The 19,365-nt window shown below is 30.0% G+C and overlaps 5 protein-coding genes across 5 annotated transcripts in view; 2 read left to right on the forward strand and 3 right to left on the reverse strand.

Annotated features, from left to right (window-relative positions):
• LOC124535540 overlaps positions 1 to 1,192 on the reverse strand; it is a 77,164-nt gene extending 75,972 nt beyond the window's left edge. The window contains exon 1 of the mRNA XM_047111765.1: positions 785 to 1,192. Within this exon, the coding sequence (XP_046967721.1) occupies positions 785 to 1,004 (220 nt within the window). The 5' untranslated portion in view covers positions 1,005 to 1,192. The remainder of the gene's footprint in view (positions 1 to 784) is intronic.
• A 355-nt stretch (positions 1,193 to 1,547) lies between these two features.
• Positions 1,548 to 5,924, forward strand: LOC124535561 (probable pseudouridine-5'-phosphatase). The gene is made up of 4 exons (XM_047111811.1): positions 1,548 to 1,914; positions 2,374 to 2,592; positions 4,008 to 4,240; positions 4,688 to 5,924. Exons 1-4 carry the CDS (start codon positions 1,797 to 1,799, stop codon positions 4,862 to 4,864), a joined length of 747 nt encoding a protein of 248 aa, XP_046967767.1. The 5' UTR covers positions 1,548 to 1,796; the 3' UTR covers positions 4,865 to 5,924.
• LOC124535571 (NADH dehydrogenase [ubiquinone] 1 alpha subcomplex subunit 2) lies at positions 5,647 to 7,376 on the reverse strand. Its single transcript, XM_047111822.1, has 3 exons — positions 7,106 to 7,376; positions 6,648 to 6,754; positions 5,647 to 6,069 (listed from the first exon to the last, which is right to left on the reverse strand). The coding sequence occupies exons 1-3, from the start codon at positions 7,183 to 7,185 to the stop codon at positions 5,987 to 5,989; spliced, it is 270 nt and encodes an 89-aa protein (XP_046967778.1). The 5' UTR covers positions 7,186 to 7,376; the 3' UTR covers positions 5,647 to 5,986.
• Positions 7,377 to 7,862: 486 nt separating this feature from the next.
• On the reverse strand, positions 7,863 to 10,519 carry LOC124535556 (DCN1-like protein 1). The gene is made up of 3 exons (XM_047111798.1): positions 10,412 to 10,519; positions 9,671 to 10,270; positions 7,863 to 9,453 (listed from the first exon to the last, which is right to left on the reverse strand). Exons 1-3 carry the CDS (start codon positions 10,412 to 10,414, stop codon positions 9,259 to 9,261), a joined length of 798 nt encoding a protein of 265 aa, XP_046967754.1. The 5' UTR covers positions 10,415 to 10,519; the 3' UTR covers positions 7,863 to 9,258.
• Positions 10,520 to 10,715: 196 nt separating this feature from the next.
• LOC124541545 (probable glutamate--tRNA ligase, mitochondrial) lies at positions 10,716 to 13,630 on the forward strand. The gene is made up of 6 exons (XM_047119464.1): positions 10,716 to 11,238; positions 11,316 to 11,511; positions 11,611 to 11,825; positions 12,003 to 12,118; positions 12,540 to 12,649; positions 13,049 to 13,630. Exons 1-6 carry the CDS (start codon positions 10,898 to 10,900, stop codon positions 13,628 to 13,630), a joined length of 1,560 nt encoding a protein of 519 aa, XP_046975420.1. The 5' UTR covers positions 10,716 to 10,897.
• The last annotated feature ends 5,735 nt before the right edge of the window (positions 13,631 to 19,365 follow it).

The raw sequence follows: 19,365 nt of genomic DNA on the forward strand, positions 1-19,365 counted from the left end.
TTTCTGTTTATGTCGTAACTCGTAAGACATATTGCACAACGCCGCCCACTATCATCTACGCCTACATCTTCTATTAAAACGAACCTTGTTAATTTTTATTATAAACAAATCATAGTTTTAAAAGTTAAGTTACATTATGTTAATTATCTATATATTATCTTAAAGGGTGCGTTGGAAATAACTTTAGGAATTATAAAATTATTTGTAAGCAAGACGATAAAGTCTGTAAAGGTTTCAGAACTTTATCCTTTATTATCTCTACTAAACTTGTGGGATTATTAAAAGCTCCGTTTAAAAGAATTAAAAGACTTCTTGTCTTAACTTGTTTCTCGAACAGGTAAAATGTAGCGCTTCCTTATCGGCGGGGGTCTTCAAAGTTTTTTTAACAATGCTACCAGCCCTTTAACTACCTTTTGTTAAAAGTGTATTCTACTCGTTTTGCTTTAGTCCAAATCTAAAAATCGCTTAATTTAACAATATACATATTATAAAGTTTGCCTTTTTTTAAAAGATTTAATAAATATGTAAATGTATATTTTAAAAATGGGAGTAACTTTGTTATTTTAGTACATAAATTAAGGAGTTAATTTGAACGTAAATTAAGTTATGATAATAACTTCTTATCGCATCTATCTTAAATCTAAAACATTCAACTAAATAAAAAATATTGTAAAAATCGTTTGATAAAAGTGTATTAAAAAAATCCAATGACCAACGTGTAAATGATATATTTTATCATTTATCACTATCATATGTAGGTGTAAAGAGAGCGCGTGATTCTTACCTGAATTCGGTTGTTCTTGTATATCAACCATCGACAACATTCCTTTCTTTTCAAATATACTTTTCACATTTGCACAAGATACTTCTGTGTCAGCAGCAGAAGCAGCCGCCAAGAAACCGGTAAACAATACCAAATACAATATTTGGCTCTTCATTCTCAATCCAAAAATCGATTTTTTGTTAGGCGACAGTTTTACACAAAAACACACGTTCACAGCCATGTTCGCGATAAAGTTATAAAATTAATTGTTAATAAAAGTTAACTTAATCCACTAAGCTTTTTATAAATAAAAGTGAAATTAAAATATTACTAATTGAAACTTTGGACAGTTTATACGCCATATAAACGGCTCACGATGATTCAACTGCGATCCATGACGATCGCAGCAAGACTGCGCCGGCTGAAGTGCGCTGAAAGCGGGTATACTCCATCCTGTCTATAGTTGCCAGCTTCAATAAAATTGTATTCCTGATGAATGAAAGACTCAGAAAGTCAATTATCAAAATATGTGAACTTTTATATTAATAGATAAATGTTTTGAAAATATTAAATTTTTGAGATATGCACTTTTGTAGTAAGTCAGTAAGCGAAATGGTATAACTATAACCATTTAACACATTTGAACAGTTAGATGACACTCTGCTGTTATCTCGCTCATGATGTTTGATGTCGCATGAATTTAAAAGAGATGTCAATAGTTTTCATAGTACATTCGTAGCAAAATATCCATTTTCATTCATAATAAAATGTTAAATGTCAGTCAGCACTCAGCGCGATGTAATTTTTAATTCGACAATTTCAGCGCTTACCGATAGTTCAGCTGAACTAGTGTAATAATTATATTTTATTTAACCTTTGTTAAAAATAAGTTATAAATTAAAAAAAAATTGAACCCTTCAATTTTATATAAAATAACTATCGTTAATATCTACTTTATTATTAATATATAATATATAAATACCTATCTATATTTTATATTAATAAACTTTATATAACATTTTTAACCGGCTTCATGATGAGGGTCTATTTGTTAAATGCTGTCTCGAATACTATCAGGAGACAATGTTATTCCACCAAAAATGTGAAGAAGGTTACACATTGCATCTTCGATATGGACGGTCTTCTCTTAGGTAAGTTTGCATAACAAAGTTTTACGTTCGACCTTTCAGACTGTCAATGTTTATACACAATACTATCAGGGTTACATCGTTCGCACCTATTGTTATGTTTATTAGAACCTATATATAATTAAATGAAGTTTACATTTTTAAAATTTTAATATGCATGAGTGTTCAGGTTGTCAGGTCTGGCTGATGTTAGTGATTATATGCAACATAAGAACTAACAACTACAATGTAACTCTTTTCTATAATTCATTCAGATCCAATAATTCATCTATTCTGATGCGATTGAGTAAAAACCATACTTCTATCGAAACATTTAAATTTATAACTTTAGGAAGATAGAAATCTTGTCAAGATCCTCTTTTGAAATTTATGTATACTGTCTAGTATAATACAAAGGTAATAAAATAAATGTTTACATTTTCTTGTGAAACAAAAATAAACATGAAATACTTTATTTTTCAGATACCGAGCAGGTCTATAAAAAAATGATTACACAGATCTGTGCCAAATATGGTCATAATTACACGGAGGAATTGATGATGAAAGTTCTCGGTGGTACAGAACAGAGGTTGTCAGAGATTCTATGTAAAGATTTAAATCTTCCCATAACACCGAAGGAATTTCGTGATCAGTTGTTAGAAATGGGAGACACTATGCTTGCCGGAAGTCCATTATTGGATGGTAAGTTTACATTTCTTTAATGTGTATGCAAACTATGTGTAACACTTTTATATGTAAGGAATCAAATTAAATCTCTTTAAAATAATTAGCTTTATTTCAACAATTAAACCAAAATTAACTAATATTAAAGTTTGATTAATTATTAAATAAAATACATATGTACTTATATTAATGAAACATACCAAAAATATGATATACATTTATAATTTATACATTCATTTTAAGGTAAATTATGGGTAGGCGTTAAAAATGAGTATTTTGAAATATTTTTATAATCTTAAAATAAACTATTGATAAGTTATCTTATTATCACAAAATAAGTCATGCATGTTGCGTAAATAAAATAAATTGTTAAGTAAATAATGTGCAAATGATTATTTATCAATGCAATATCATTGAAAATAAATTTAAAAAAATTAAGAAAAAACTAAATCTTAAATTTAATTGATCAAAATATGACAATTAAATAATGTGACAGAGCTGTACAAAAGAGATATAAAAATAGTTTTTGTTATGTAGTGTTAGTAATGCAAAACTTAAGCCAATTTATGGCAAATGGCAAAATTAAACTTTGGCACTACACAATACTTCATCAAAGAGCCAAAATAAGTTGATAACAATCTTAAGAAATATTACCATTTTGTTTTTTTTAATTGAATTAATGTGTATTGAGGTACATTATTTCGAGTGCTATAGGGTATAAATTATATATACATCATATGATTTTCTTTATTAATGGTTGCTAGTTTAATATAATGTCATTGAATATTTTTTAGTTCATAGAATAATATAGAAATCAATACCACCTTCCAAGATTTTTAAGTGACCACTACAAAGGTTTCAAAGAGATACAGTGTGTATGATTTTCTGTTCCACTGAACAAGAAATGAATTATCAAAATGATATGCAAGAAAATTTAATAGTTCTCTTTGATATGTATTTCCAGAATCTTCAAATTAGACTAATAACATTTCTATCCAATTTTATTGTGTACATACATAAAAATAATATGTATGGCTTTGTAACTATATATATTTTTACTCTAATCAACAGATACATTTATTTAGTTGATATGAAAGAAAATTTTGGTTTTATTTTTAACATTAAACTAGATGTAGAGTAATTGATCAGGTGAATATTAATACTTTACATATACAGTTAGTTTATTAATTGGGATGAATGAAATAACAAAAGATATATTTTCCAATGTAACAGAAAAAGTTATTATTTTTTAACAAGTCTTTAATTGTCTTGTCAATCATCCATTTTTGTTCAAAATGATGCTTAAATAAATAAATAATTATTATATACCTATAACATAAATGAAATTGTTCATTATATTAATTTTATGATCAAGCGTAATTTACTCGTAAAAATAAACAAGCTATATATTTTCTTGAAAATTTTCTTCACAGGAGCGGAGAGGTTGATACGTCATCTCCATCAAACGAAAGTACCGTTCGCACTCGCAACGTCGTCCAGCGCACGATCCGTCGAAACAAAAGTAGCAAAGTACAAGGAACTCTTCAGCTACTTCCATCACATGGTTATGGGTAGCACAGACAAGGAAGTCAAGTTTGGAAAACCTCATCCAGATATATTTTTGGTGGCAGCAGCTAGATTCCCTGACAAACCTAAACCAGAAAAGGTTGGTAACCAATTTTGCTATTGGTGTCTATGAGGATTAAAACCATTCATAATATCAAATAGTTGTGTCATAAGATAATGCTAGTGCATTTTAGCTATAGTATGAGATTCTGGTATTACCACTCGAAGCAAATTTTGGAGGCAAAAGTACCATATTTCAAAGTTTTGTTAAAATTATATAAGAGTTATGTAATCAATGCTAAACTTTTAGACTCGGTTTTGAATATTATATTTTCATTCAAATACACTCATTAGAAAATGGTATATGGTCCTATAAATGTGTCCAAAATTTCAAAACTCAATTAGTTGACAAAAAGTAGTTTAAAATTGACTCACAAACTGATATTATGTAACCAACAGGTAAATAAAACTTTCTTATTGAATAAATTTTAAAGTATTGGAAAATATTTCTTAATAACCATTTCTATATTTCAAACTTTGTTTTCAGTGTTTGGTATTCGAAGATTCTCCACATGGTGTGACAGCTGGCGTGTCCGCGGGTATGCAAGTTGTTATGGTACCAGATCCTCACTTGGACAAGAGACTGACCACTCACGCCACCATAGTACTACCTACGCTAGCCAAATTCCAACCAGAAATCTTTGGATTACCGGCTTTCCAGTGATACAACTAATTTGAGTAGGAACAAGGAACATGATCAAATAGAACTGAATCAAAGTTTTAATTTATCAAGTAGACGTTAGACGAGTGCTTAGTATTATGACTTTATGTACAAAATGAAAGAAAAATAGGGTTTTTTTTGATTTTGTGTTGATGGTACATGGTAGTTATTAGTAGTCATACACAGCCTTTTATTTTCTGGTCACTTATAGGAGAACTTTACGCCAAAGATACTAGTGGTAGTCTAGGCAAATGAGTGTTGAGGAAAAAACATCTAAACTTTTATTAATGTATAAAAAAGGACTACAGTTACTCATTGTAGCTTTAACCTAGGGTGTTGATATAATGTCTATTGCCATAAACTTGAAAAGGGTTGATTAGATGTAGTATAAAATGGAGTCACTGTAATCTTTTTCTTGGTGAGAAAAATAACTAAAAATATCGAGCCTCTATACATATTAGTTTTGCTGTTTTGATAGTCACCCATTTTGAATATTGTTTTATATTTGGTCAGGATTAAAAGGTTGTCAGCTGATTTCAAAATCCATCTAAATAAAAATTTTAGCTGCCTCTATTTTTCTATAAAGAAACTTGTAGGCTGCAGGTTGAGTATGACTAGCATTAAGAGGTTTTGTAAAATTATAAATATTTCCAAACAATCCCGAAATATCAGATCACTTCATATACTTTACACAAATACTGACTGTACTCAAATTAGTTAAAGGAATAGAATCTATTTTTTTATATTTGTTTTTATTCTACATGCACGTAAATAAAAACACTTTGGAAGCAATATTTTTTTATATTATGACTGTAGGATTATTGCTAAAGAATCTTGCTAATACCTCATAGATGGTAGGTGTCTGTTGAATTAGACATAATATTATCGATTTTAAGTACAAAACTCAATACATTATTTCTTTATTTTTATTATGGTATTATAACATAATTACAATGTCCTGTATAATTTATACAATGGTAGGCTGTTTGTACCACTATGTGATAATTTAAGCCCCAACTTGTTTTGTACATTGTAGTATTAACAATAAAAGCAATAATTTATTTAACGGTCTTTTAATTAAAACCAAAATATACTGTAACTAATGAATAACATAATTTAAAATATTTATTTAATGAGTTGCTTAATAGCAGCTAGGACATCATTGGCAGCTAAATTTGTTAATGGAGTGCTGCTTTCAACACCTTTATCTGAAAAAAAGTTACAAATATTTATAAAAAGAATAATTTAGGACTTAAAATATGACTTCCAACATACTATACTAATTTATATCTATAATCAAATTAGGTAAATATATATAAAATTCTATTGTTGTTATTTTAATGTAGTTGTATCTACAATAATATTTGTCAAGCTACTATTATATAACTATGATTACACTGATATCAATAATATTGTTAAAATATGATACAAGATATCTAAAAGTTTTACATTAAAAAGTGAAGATAATTATGACCGAATTAGTTTTTTTATAATTTCCAATACTTGGCCACTGCTCAGATCACAAAGAGACTCGCATAACTCACGTCCTCTATCTGTAAATACTATGATTACTTAGCGTACACCTTTTAATCACAAATTAATTAACGGCTAATTTTATCAGTCTATCAAGAACATCAGTTATTCAAAGAGTATATATAGGATTTTATGCAATAACTTATTTTCTTTATCATAATCATTGTGGAATAGTAAGGATATAATTTGGCCAATATTTTAAAATGATATAATTAGTTCTAAAAGGGAATGATGTATATTTGACTTTCCTTACCATAGCGAGCCCAAACCCTGGGTTGAATTCCACTACATTCACGGATCAAGATTGGAAAATTAGGGTTCTCCTTTTTGATGTTTACATAGTTCTTTTGAATGAATTCTCTGAAATTTGAAACAAAAAATTGAATTATGAGAAAATCACAAGTTATTGAAAAATAGAACAGGGATAGGCTTATCGAAAATAAAATTTCTAAATAAAGAAAGTTAAATATAAGTAATTACAATAGTTAATTTGTTTAACATTTTTCTATAGCTCTAAATGTAATATTATTTCACTTTTTATGTATCTATAGCTCGAAGTGTAATAGTAAAACGTATTTCATTCGTAAAAATTACATTGCTGATTTGTTATATTAAATTTAAAGCAAAAAAGAGTCATTTATTGGGTGTTAATTTTAATTCTAATTTTCAATATCGAATAGGTTAGTCAAATGTTTATGTAATCAAACATACCTCACACCAGCTGATTGTTTACTTGTTTGACATAAGTGAATTCTCAGCTCTTTGAGAGCACCTCCTAATCGTACAGACATTTTTTGTTATTGTTCTTCTTTTAAGCCGTCGACGAAAAAGAAAAATTTTCAAGCTGAAATTCACAAATGTATTTCAAAGGAATTGACAGTAGTTCTGACTTTGACATTGACTTTTGTCTATAAGTTTTTTATTTGAATCTCGTTTACTATTCTAAGAAATGTATTCGAATATAATTAGAAAAAAACTAAGAAAAAAGCTGTAGTAAGTAAATGAATTGCAATAATTTCTAAAATATTAAATATAGTTTAAAATTATGAAATAGTATATGCAATATTATTTAGTGTGAACATTTTCTTTTTATATATATATTTTTGGTATACAAGAATAATAATAAGGTTTAAGCCTTCTTCATACGTGTCAATTTATTTGCATAAGTTAAGATTACGTTCTGACAAATTAGGATAAATTCATAGAGAAATCATTTCTCTACTTATCAACCGACTTCAAAAAGGAGGCGATTGTCAATTCGTCTGTATTTTTTTTCCAGATCATGCCAGTTTTGCTTTAAGATAATCAGATATAACATATGCAGATTTATTTAGGGATCAATATAACGATATAATAATATATAAGGAAATGCTCCTATGTTTGATAAATACACATATGACTTTATAAATACAGCAATAATTGTTATCGCCGTCGTTTCTTCACGTTTATTAATATTTAAAACACACAATTTATTTAACAATTTATTGTAGTTTAATACTTGATACATCAATTTCCTTTTTTGTACATTCAATCTAAGTACCAAATATTTTTTATGATTCAATATTACCACAGAAGCAACAATTTCTCCTAGAAACATTAGAAAATCTATTGATAAAATGTTTTAAATTATTAAAAAAATCAACAGTTGTTTTTTTTTAAATATTAACAGATCATTGACAAACATAGCTAATGAAAATGCACTCAATCTACTTTTAAATAAGTAAATATTAGAATATGATCAAGTTTTAAGTAAAACATAACATTTATTTCGGGTAATAACTATTACAAGTCCGTTTAACAATCACTAAATGTATTAATTTAAAGGTAGCCAGAGTGGAATAAATAATATTAAATAAAGGTTTTACACATTTGTAGCAATGGAATCAACTAAAAAATATTTATCAGTTCAAATTTAGATTCTGTAAATAAGTTTGCATTTAGTGAATAAGTTATATCTTACCATTTAGTAGTAGATAGTTGAATAAATATTTTTAATTGATAACATCATTAGTAGGCACATTGTCCAATTCAATCCAAAGCAAAACAGTGTTTGCCATTATTAATTTAAAATTAATCATTAACAAAATTGAACCCATTCTTTGAATCATTACCGAGATTTTGTTTTTAATAAATTTTCATTTTAAATATTTTAAACAAGTATTCAAATATTGTTTGAATATGTACGTAAAATTGACAATTTATGACTTGATCAAGTAGAAGAAATCTACGAAATTTTTCTAAGTTAGCAACAATAAAAAAATTGTGAAAGATCTAAGTTTTAATATTATAAAAAAAGTAATATCATTAATTTGTATATACATATTTACATCTTAATTTAAAAACCTCACAGATTAGTATGCAATAATGCAAGTATTCAATCTGATTTAAAATATTTTTTTTAAATGAATCATTAGTTTACTCTCCTACTTATTTCAATGAAAAATTTAAACTCACAACATACTAGGTCCTATTCTCAATAGTATTTAGGAAACAGGAGTTCTAATCGATATTACTCTAACGGACGAAGAGTTCAGAGCTTTATACAGTCGAGTACTAGCTGTTACTAACTAAATTGTCTGAATGTTCTTAGTGTCCACACTTCTATTCAACCCTCAAAATAAATACAAACCACCATTCATTGTCGACAAAGTCACTTGCTGATTTAGTCAGCTGCACAAATCAAATATGATAATGATTGCTATCCACTCTACTGTACACAGCTCCAGACTGTACAGGACGAAGCGAGACAGTAGCAGTATTACAAATGACCCCAATCCTTCTAAGAAGCTTTGATCTTGTCTTTCTGATTCTATACACACATTGTGTACTCTCGCTTCGTACTGTGGGCAGCTGTAAAGCATCAGCTAGCCAGACGCTGGCTCTAAAGATTTAACGCCATCTGCTGTTAGTCCCTGCTTTTGACACCATTCTACAAAGTCATCTATGAGTACTGGCCAGGCACCTTCGGCATCATAATTGCTCATGCCATCATCAATTTGTGTCGCAAAATCCAAAAGAAGGTTCCATGTATCTTTTGGTATAGATCTTTTATGGTGCTCCTGAAACATGATTAGTGTTAAATTTATATTATATTATTAGTATTATTGAATAACAGTTATAATTCATATCGACAGGATTTAAATTGATATTCAATTATTTTATATGAGGTAATTTTTTTATAAGTGTTATTTGTGGTAATGGAAAATTTGGTGAAAGTAAGCATTCACTGGTCTTTACAATACAAAGTTATATTTTATTAAAACAAGAATAACATACCGTAAGAAATTTACACCAGGCATCAAGGAACTTAAATCTCCCACGGAGCACAATATTCCAATATGCTACAGCCATATCGAGTTCTAAGCCTTTCTGCCCAGGATTTTTAGCATAATTAAAGGTAAATTGGTAAAAGTCTTTGAACTTATTGGGGTCTTTTATCTCAGATTCTAATGTAGGCAGTTTTGCTTTTAACTTATCTATGCTGTCAACACCCAACTCTATGAATCCTGTCATGAACTCCTCTTTAGTAAACTCACATTGTACGGCCGCTTTACATTTCCACGCTATTATAAGAACTAATATTGATTCAGGACTTAAATTTAAATCTTCTAAAAATTTCATAACACCATCAACAGTTATTTTGTCGTTCTCCTGTTGATCTCTATATTTGTTAAATAGCTGTTCTACTTTTTTTCTATCTACTGATGCTTTGACAGGGTCTTTGTAATACGCATCAGGGTTCTGAAAATAGTTGTCGCTCGCCAAGTCAAGTTTCCAGTCATTCTGCGAGAGACAGAATATAGCAGTACTCTCAGTAGTTTGCGTAAACGCTACGAACTTCTTCACTTTATCTCTCTGTGATGATTTTAATTTATTCTGAAAAGAAAACGCAGTAAAGTCATAACCTTAGTTTTTGCTGAACTGTCAAATATATTTAGGTTCGCCAATAAAACTGTAAAGTATTTAAAAGTGGATAGTGAATTTTGTTTATGTGTCACAACAAGGCTTAATACTAACCATTTTGAGGATTTGTTTGTTATTTAATATAATGACTTTCACTATATTCACTATTGTTTCGACATCGGAACTAAAAATGAAAAGCAACAGTCAAAGACAATTTTTTACTTTTACGTGTTCAGTCGTGTTTTATTAAGCATACAATTTGTGAATTTCAGTTCCGGGTTTTTAATGTAATAATGTAATGTTATAAATTCAATGATTCCACTATGTGTAAAATATATTTAAATATATTTTTATTTGTTTAATTGTTCTTTAAAATTTCAGGATAATATAAAATCGGAAAGATTATTTGACAGCAGCCTAATATTTAATTTAATTGACATTTTATGAAACAGCTGATTGTCAATTTTCACTTGATAGTAGTAACAGTGGGTAAAATAAAATAAATAATAGTTATTTATCCGATTTTAACAAAGAACATAATTCAATAAGTCATATATTTTTTTAAGTGTATATCTCCTCTATATATGTGAGCCTTTTAGAATGCGGACTATCAATCTGAGACATGTTTTCGCTTTACCAACATATAACCTTTATCGTAATTTAAAAACTATCGCACCTAGGGTAAGATTTGCCCCAAGTCCAACTGGATACTTACATTTAGGAGGTTTAAGAACAGCTTTATACAATTACTTATTCGCAAAATCCCGTGGTGGCGTTTTTATATTACGTATAGAAGATACTGATCAGACTAGAAAAGTTGAGGGATCAGTGGATGCATTGATAGACGACTTAAAATGGGCAGGAATAGAATGTAATGAAGGACCGACTACAAATGGAAACTACGGTCCATATGTGCAAAGTGAAAGACTCAATATATATCAGTAAGCGTAATATTATTTAACTTGTAAATATTTTTAATGATTAATGATTATCGAAATAAAATTTTTTATTTTTACAGAGAATATATTCAAAAACTATTAGACAATGGTTCAGCTTATAAGTGTTTTTGCACTGAGCGACGTCTTAACATCCTTCGTAGAGATGCTGTTAGAAGTCAAAGAATACCAAAATACGATAATAAATGTCGTAGTTTGTCTGAAAAAGATATTCAAGAGAAGATTGATGCTGGAACCCCTTACTGTATAAGGTTTAAGGTGCATTTTGCTTTGACTATTCATTGTTTGACAACTTAAAAGTAATACTCAGTACAAAAATTTATATAATCACATATTATTGTAATAATTTACTTCTAGCTTTCTTCAGATTGTATCTCATTCGAAGACATGATATTTGGCGGTATAGCATATGATGTGACCTTGAATGAAGGTGATCCAGTACTGATGAAAAGCGACGGCTATCCGACATATCACTTTGCAAATGTTGTCGATGATTATTTAATGGGTATCACACATGTACTACGAGGTGTGGAATGGCAAATATCTACAACTAAACATTTATTGATTTATAAGTAAGTAATTGAAATCTTGTGACGTAATTTTTAAGTTGTCATATGAATTAGAGCAGTGTAGTATTTTGAGATCTGAACTTCAAAGGGAAAGAAGGCTTTAGCTCAATTGCGGGATTTTATTGGCTTTTTTTTCAACTGTATAAATAAAAGTAATTATTGATAAGTTGTTATTTCCAGAGCATTTGGATGGACACCACCAGAATTTGGTCATCTACCTCTCATTGTAAATTCTGATGGAACTAAATTAAGTAAACGTCAGTCTGATGTTAAGGTCGAGGATTATAGGGCCAAAGGTAATATTTTCAAAAGGGATATAAGGTTTATCAAGTGATTCCTTAGTGACTTGTGCAGAACAAATTAAAGTAAACAACTTCTATGTAAATAAATTCATTCTCTATCCTCTCACTCCCATAATCCGAGTGGTGGTTGGCTTTACGCGTTTTCCGAGAGTCGAGAATGCCTTTAAAATTTCAAATTTCGAACGAGAAAATAAATTGACAGTTAAATTCCTTTTTTGGACCAACCCACGATCGATTTATGGCAGTATTAATTTTGCGTTTATTATTCATCTCGTGCTCGAATTGCAATAAGCCCCCAAATTTTGCCTCAAAGGGTGAGGAGGCCAGCAGTGGTACAACTAGCACTCATTCCTTTCTTTAAATATTTTGTATTATAAAAATGGAATAATCTGTTATTAAATCTTAACTATTTTAGGTATATATCCATTGGCGTTGGTTAATTATATAACGCTGTCGGGTGGAGGGTTTGACCATGTGATAGGAGAAGGAATAAGATATAAGACTTTGGACGAATTAGCTGAAGAGGTTAGTTATTTCTAGCCATTTTAAAGTATTTTCATGATTTATCTCATATAGTATAGTGACATTCTAAAGGTTAAAAGTAGAGTTGCAACAAATTTCACCTTAATTTATATATTTTGGCAAAATATTCGACTGCATTTGACGTAAATTAGTTCAATCGTATTTTTTGAAATTCTTCCCCCTGCTGAGCTCATAAAACTTATTTTTTGTTTTTGTGTGAATTGACACGGGTTTTTTTAAACTATTATTTTCTTACTTTTCATTTATTTCATCAATCGTGAATTATTCCCATTGTGCTTGTTATTTAAAACATTTCATTTATTCTATGTAGTGGTAGCAGAAGCATCTTCTTTCTAACCTAGTAAACCACAAATATTTATTTTATATTGCATTCTCTTGCAGTTTCAAATAAGTAAGATATCCTCACACCCAAGTCGCCTTAATCCTGATTTACTTGAAGAATGTAATCGATTGGAGTTAAAACGGCGTCTCAAAGACGAACACCTCACGAAGTCTCTCATAGCAAATCTGCAAAATTTAATAAAGTCGAAATATAAAGGAGAAAATTTAAATATATCCGAAGAACATATCAGAGGCGTCCTGCTTTGGGCAACTGCGAGAATAACGCGGATAGAAGAATTGGTCACGCCCAAATTTGCATTTCTCTGGATTCTACCGTCCAATAAAAATATGGAGGTCAATAAGAATTTGTTCGAGAAGCTGATCAATAATTTGGAAGATCTCGAGACATTTGAACAGAATACTATTAAGGATAATTTGAAACATTTTTCGGCTCAAAATGACGTACAGTTTCCTGCCTTGATGAAAATGTTAAGGTCCGTTTTGAGTGGACTCAACGAAGGGCCGAGTGTTGCTGAAATGATGCAACTGCTTGGTAAATGTCAATCGTTGGAAAGAATAAAAGCTGTTATAAGATATTTTTGTGTTTATTTTTCGTTCCTAATCGTTCGTAATGATACATAATTATAATTCTTCCAGTTGATATTGGAAAAACTGATGTATCAAAATATTTGAATATAAATGTAATTGATTCTTTAATGCGGCAATCACTAGTAGATAAGTGAAAAATAAAATAACTGAATTATGAAATTCCTACAAGTTATAATACTATAGGTATCCTATGTACTTCTCTTGAGTTCAAGCTTCCTTCAATTTTTTTGCATCCTACTACACATCATTTAAGAGACATCTTAAGAAAATTCCAGTAAAAATTAAAATTTCAGTCTTATAGTGCGAATACAACAGCTTATTTGATAATTTTACATTTCAATCAAAAATCTCGGGATACTAACACCGCTTTTGTGACTTCCCTGATAAAAATATTGAACTATAATTTCGTCAGTGATAATCTACACATCCTTAATGCAAATGATGTTCTCGTAAACAGATATGTCATTAACGCGCAGAAAGTGAAGACTAGAAAACGTCCTAATTGGGACGTTTGCCTTTAGTCGTTTTCATCATAATTATGCCAGTAATACACTATATTACATATATAATTATGTAGTAATTCGTTTTGCGTAATTAAAACATCTAGTTATCCCTTTTACTTATGGTTTTTATCAAACTATCCTTTTTACTTTTAACGAAATTTAAAATAAACGGTCCCCGGCGTGGCACACGTTTTTCTGTTGTTTAGTATGGGTATAACACATCTGTTTATTAGAATATCATTGCTTAATACTATTTTTAGGCAAATATTATGATTTTTTAAATGGGTTTTGATAAATAACTTTGGATACGAAAATGTTTTAGAAAGCACAAGATAAAGTCAGTATGCAGTAAGATGTAGATTGAATGAGTTTGTACAGAGTTCGGAAAATTTGTACATTGCATTGATTGCAATAGACAGACAAATAGGGAATAGCGTTTCACTTTCACTTAAGACCAAGAACGTAGCCGTAATGATATTTAAATTATTTATTCTTTTAGCTTAGGGTTATATTAGATACTACGTTTTTTTATATATAGTATATGTAAGGTAATAAACACACGAATATGAGTAACAGTATAATTTATTGAATTCCCAAATATAAATATTGAGAGAAAAATACATAATAATTATTCAATTCAAAGTTGTATCAACATTCTCACGAGACAATTGTAATCGAGGCATAAACCTATTCAGAAAATATTTGTGCTATTCTATGCAATTATTTTATTTAGAAGGATATTTAATCTGTGATATAATAAGCTAAGTGAAAACCGGTCATAATTAAACACATTTAAATACTAAATAGTAGATGTATACGGAATTTATATAAGTGTATGTGATGAATAAAAAAAGTTGATTTAAGTAAAAAAGGTAATTTGACATCGGGGTGAAGACAATTAATGTGACTGTAGGACATCAATTTGTATTTAAGATTTCGTTTCGCAATTCGCAAAATTTATTTTCTCATAATTCGATAAAAACACCTTCTATATGAAATAATTACATATTGTAATATCGTTTAATTTTTAATATACAATAACAAGATTAAGCTCTATTGAACTCTATTGAGGACATACGCATATTAAATAAAACATTTAAAAAATAACTGTATGTTTTTAAAACTCTCGTATTTTCATTGTCTTCAGGTAACTCGCCCTTTAAAAGTGAGTGAAAGAGAAAAGTATTAAAAAAGGAAATTTAAATTAATTATATATTTTTTTAATAAAAAATAAGGCGCCACTCTAAAGTTAGGGTTTACTAAAAATATGTTTTAATAGAATGACGAAATTTCACAAACGCTGTTATCTTTACAAAAAGAAAACTAGAGAATATGTGTTTAAATTACCTACAAACATTACTTAAACAGATTGTCATAATGAAAGGAATAAGTTAATCTTGTTATTGTATAAATTTAAAAATAGAACAAAATGGTACGTGATTTTAACCATAAATGTAAACGTTGGTCGTACAAGTCATACCATACAACAATAGTCCAGTCATTACGTCGGAAAAAATGGCATATAAATTCAAGTAAACAAAGAATATTGATTTATAGATGTTTTGTAGTGGGGACATAGAAAAGCGTACCTAACTGTCAACCAAGATTTAATATGAGGTTTTCCTACTATCTTGAAAAATGGGGTAACTTTTTTTTGCTCTAACTTCAAAAATGGCACATGAAATTCTGATCGTATACCTTTTTCTCGTTTTTTTATTATTTTTTTATATATGAATGTTCAACCTATTGTTTTCTAACCTTAATCTAGTAGAGCATTTTGAAAAAAAGCAATAAATATCACATGATGCTGACTAATTGCATATTGTCGAAAAAAATACATGAAAAGGAAATCTTAATGGACAAACTCAAGTTAATGTTTTCTAAGCCTTCCCCACACAATATCTAAAACAGTACTCTCGGTTCACTTGCATTTTGAAATGTACATAATGACCAGACTATAAAACTTAAAATTATATTGAGCAGTACTAAATCAGCAAACTAAACACATACATAAATTTATTACAACGATTAAGAATATACATTTATCGATTAAGAATTTATTTTATGCTAAAAAAATCGATATTATGCAGAAAAGATCGAAAGAAAATCGATTAAGACATAATTCTAATATATTACTAATTTTAATCCAAAAACATTTTGCTACACATCGATGAGGGTAAAGGTTTAATATTTATCCAGAATAATTATCGAGAAGCAATGAACTAAACGAGTAATTTACAGATTCAGTCTTATAATGAATTAATTATCAATAGATTAATAAAAATCGGGGCGTATAAATGCAGAAATATAGGCCTTTTAATTTATTATTTTAATAAATTGCCTAATTTTAATATCTAAATCAATAACTTGGATTACCAAGTGATATCATAGACTAAATAATAAAAAAAAACATCAAATCAATGAAGTAACAATAAATAAATGGGATAATATTGGTTTTTTATATTGGTCATTAGGTATTTATAATTACTACTACTAATTATCGGACAAAAAAATGAGTGTAGCGAGTATAATTTTTATATATAATAAGTTATTTTCAAAAACAACTCTTGACACAATACAATAATTCAAAACACTATCAATTTCACAATCGGTTACAATGTCGAATATTGCTTATCGAAATATAAGTTAGATTAAATTATTATACCATTATAAAAATTACTTAACTTATTGATATGATATACTTAGAAGACGAAATTAAATACAACTGTTCTCTTGTTCCAATGACTTAATATAGATTCAAAATGACATAAAAGGTTAATGACTGCGAATTAAGTTAGGTTGGAATAATTTTTTTTTAATTATACCAGACTAATAAAATAATGCATTAATAATCCATTTTTAAATAAGTACTTTTAAACAACAATGAACAATCTGACACGTCTCAACATAAAAATAAATCTTGAGTATGATGTAAAAAAACACACTCATATTTACTCCGAAATAATGTAAATTCATGCTCATAATACACTCAATATATTAAACCTTAATATATTAAAATCACACAAAAAGAATACGAGAAAAATAAATTGATTCAGAGAAAGTATTCGGTAGTAAATATGTGTTTCAAATTATCTTTTTATAAAGTAGTATATTTTATTATATTAAAATACGTCTAAGACTTCTAAGGCAATACAACCGTAAATAACGGTGGAGTAGGTTCACAATGAGTTACAATTATTTTATACGATTCATTCAGAAGTTTAAGACCTAATATAAATGTTATATATAAATATAGTTAGACATACTTTTTTATTAACACACGAGCACGTATAAATAGAAATAACTCGGATGTACATTTATAAAAACACCTATAAGGCAGATCCTTTAAGGAGGAGCGACCGCATCGGAAGAAAAATACTAGGTTAAAAAAAACTTGTCTATGTTCCAAATGTCAATTGATGTTTTTTTTTATTTAACCGATGCGGCCACATTACACCTAGATATAAACACGAGAGATCACATTTTATATGTCGGCGCGGAGCCACGAATTTAAGAAAAACACGTGTCCAGAAATGATTATTTTAATAATTTAAAACTGTTTCATTGTTAAATGAATAATTTTTAGTGAATTTTGAAATGTTAAATTACTCTGAAATATTTTAATGTTTGTAAACAACTGTTATCTTGAGTGAATAAGTCTACCCACCTATTTTTGTTATAAAAGATCAAGCGACCGCCGGTTTCGACAGACTTGGTCGAGCCGTCGGAGCGAACGGACCGTCTCATATTGGAATAAATCAGAGAGGATTATTTCCTGAGTTTTATTTCATACCACCGAAGATGGTTAAAGATCGAACCTCTGACACTCGTGACGTCAGCTATGCTGACGTCATGCTCTTTAAAAACGCGCTCGGGCATGCCTGCTCCGTTATCAGAAGCGGGATCGGAACAAGCTCCGATCTCTGCCACGTCCTCATCAGCTTCGGTTCCACCTGTCATAGAAGGATCGCTACAAGACAGAACCATATTGCGAAGTGATAAGAAGATCTCTAAGCACTGCACACTTACTGCTTGGTACATCTACTAGCAACTTCGGTGTAATGGGGCCCATCTATGTGGCAGAACCGCAAGCCACGGATCCAATAAATCATTCATCAGCTCCAAAGCCGACTAGTGCGGGAGTACCCACTTCGTCAACACTTGAGGCGGCTACTTCCTACAATTAAGAACAATACGCTTCAAGGGCATCCTCATTTGCCATACTGTTCATATGTGTGGAACATCTTAATTGAAAAATCAACAAGTGACCATGTGGATCACGGAGATCATGGATATCGCGGGGAAATGAGACACTAAGATAAACAACACGTCAGGAAACAGCCGAGCAAATGGCTAAGTGGAAAAAGTTATTACTACCCTCAAAAACGAGTTAAGATTAGTTCTTGATTATTATTAAGAACTACGAGACTGAACAGTGCATCTAGTATATGGAGTTGCACCACTCTCTTATTACACAAAGAAAACATCACATACCACCTGAATTTCTTAAACCTGATGGACATTAATAACCAGAGGACTTTGCAGCACTAACAACACACAACAGCAACAAGAGACTCTTGTGCGGAATAAAACAGTCATCGCTTCTATTCTCAGAAAACTAAAATTAATTATTTTCAGCATAAAGATTAATGAGTCCACGTAACCACCATTACTTGATGTGATTAATTAATTGTGTCTTTCGAGATTTACAGGTTTCATAAGAACGCATCGCATCGCGAAGGTGGTCGGCAGAGGGCGCTCGTGATCAGCTTCGTCGTGCACCGCAGCCGGGCGACCAAGAAATGCGACTGGTGCAGAGCACGCACCATCCCGCAGAATGTCACTAATAACACAACTACAGCAACGAATGACCCTTGTTCGAAATATAACAGTCATCTTTTTATTCTCAGAAAACTAAAATTAATTATTTTCAACATAAAGACTAAGAGTCCACGTAACCACTATTACATGATATGACTAATTAAGTGAGTCTTTCGAGATTTACAGGTTTCATAAAAATTAAGACAGTGGAGAAGGTGGTCGGCAGAGGGCGTTCGTGATCAGCTTGGCAGAGGGCGCTCGTGATCAGCTTCGCCGAGCACCACAACCAGAAACGCGACCGGTGCAGAGCGCGCACCGTCCCGCAGAATGGCCGTGACAGTGGGAGTTGTCGTCCATATCACGAGCTGGTCAGTCAGTGCGAGTGGTCAGCATCGACGAGAACTAATCATCGCATAAAACTGTGAGGCAAAATTTACTTATCTT

This window comes from Vanessa cardui, chromosome 2, assembly GCF_905220365.1.
Source record: "Vanessa cardui chromosome 2, ilVanCard2.1, whole genome shotgun sequence".
In the NCBI taxonomy this organism is placed as follows: domain Eukaryota; kingdom Metazoa; phylum Arthropoda; class Insecta; order Lepidoptera; family Nymphalidae; genus Vanessa; species Vanessa cardui.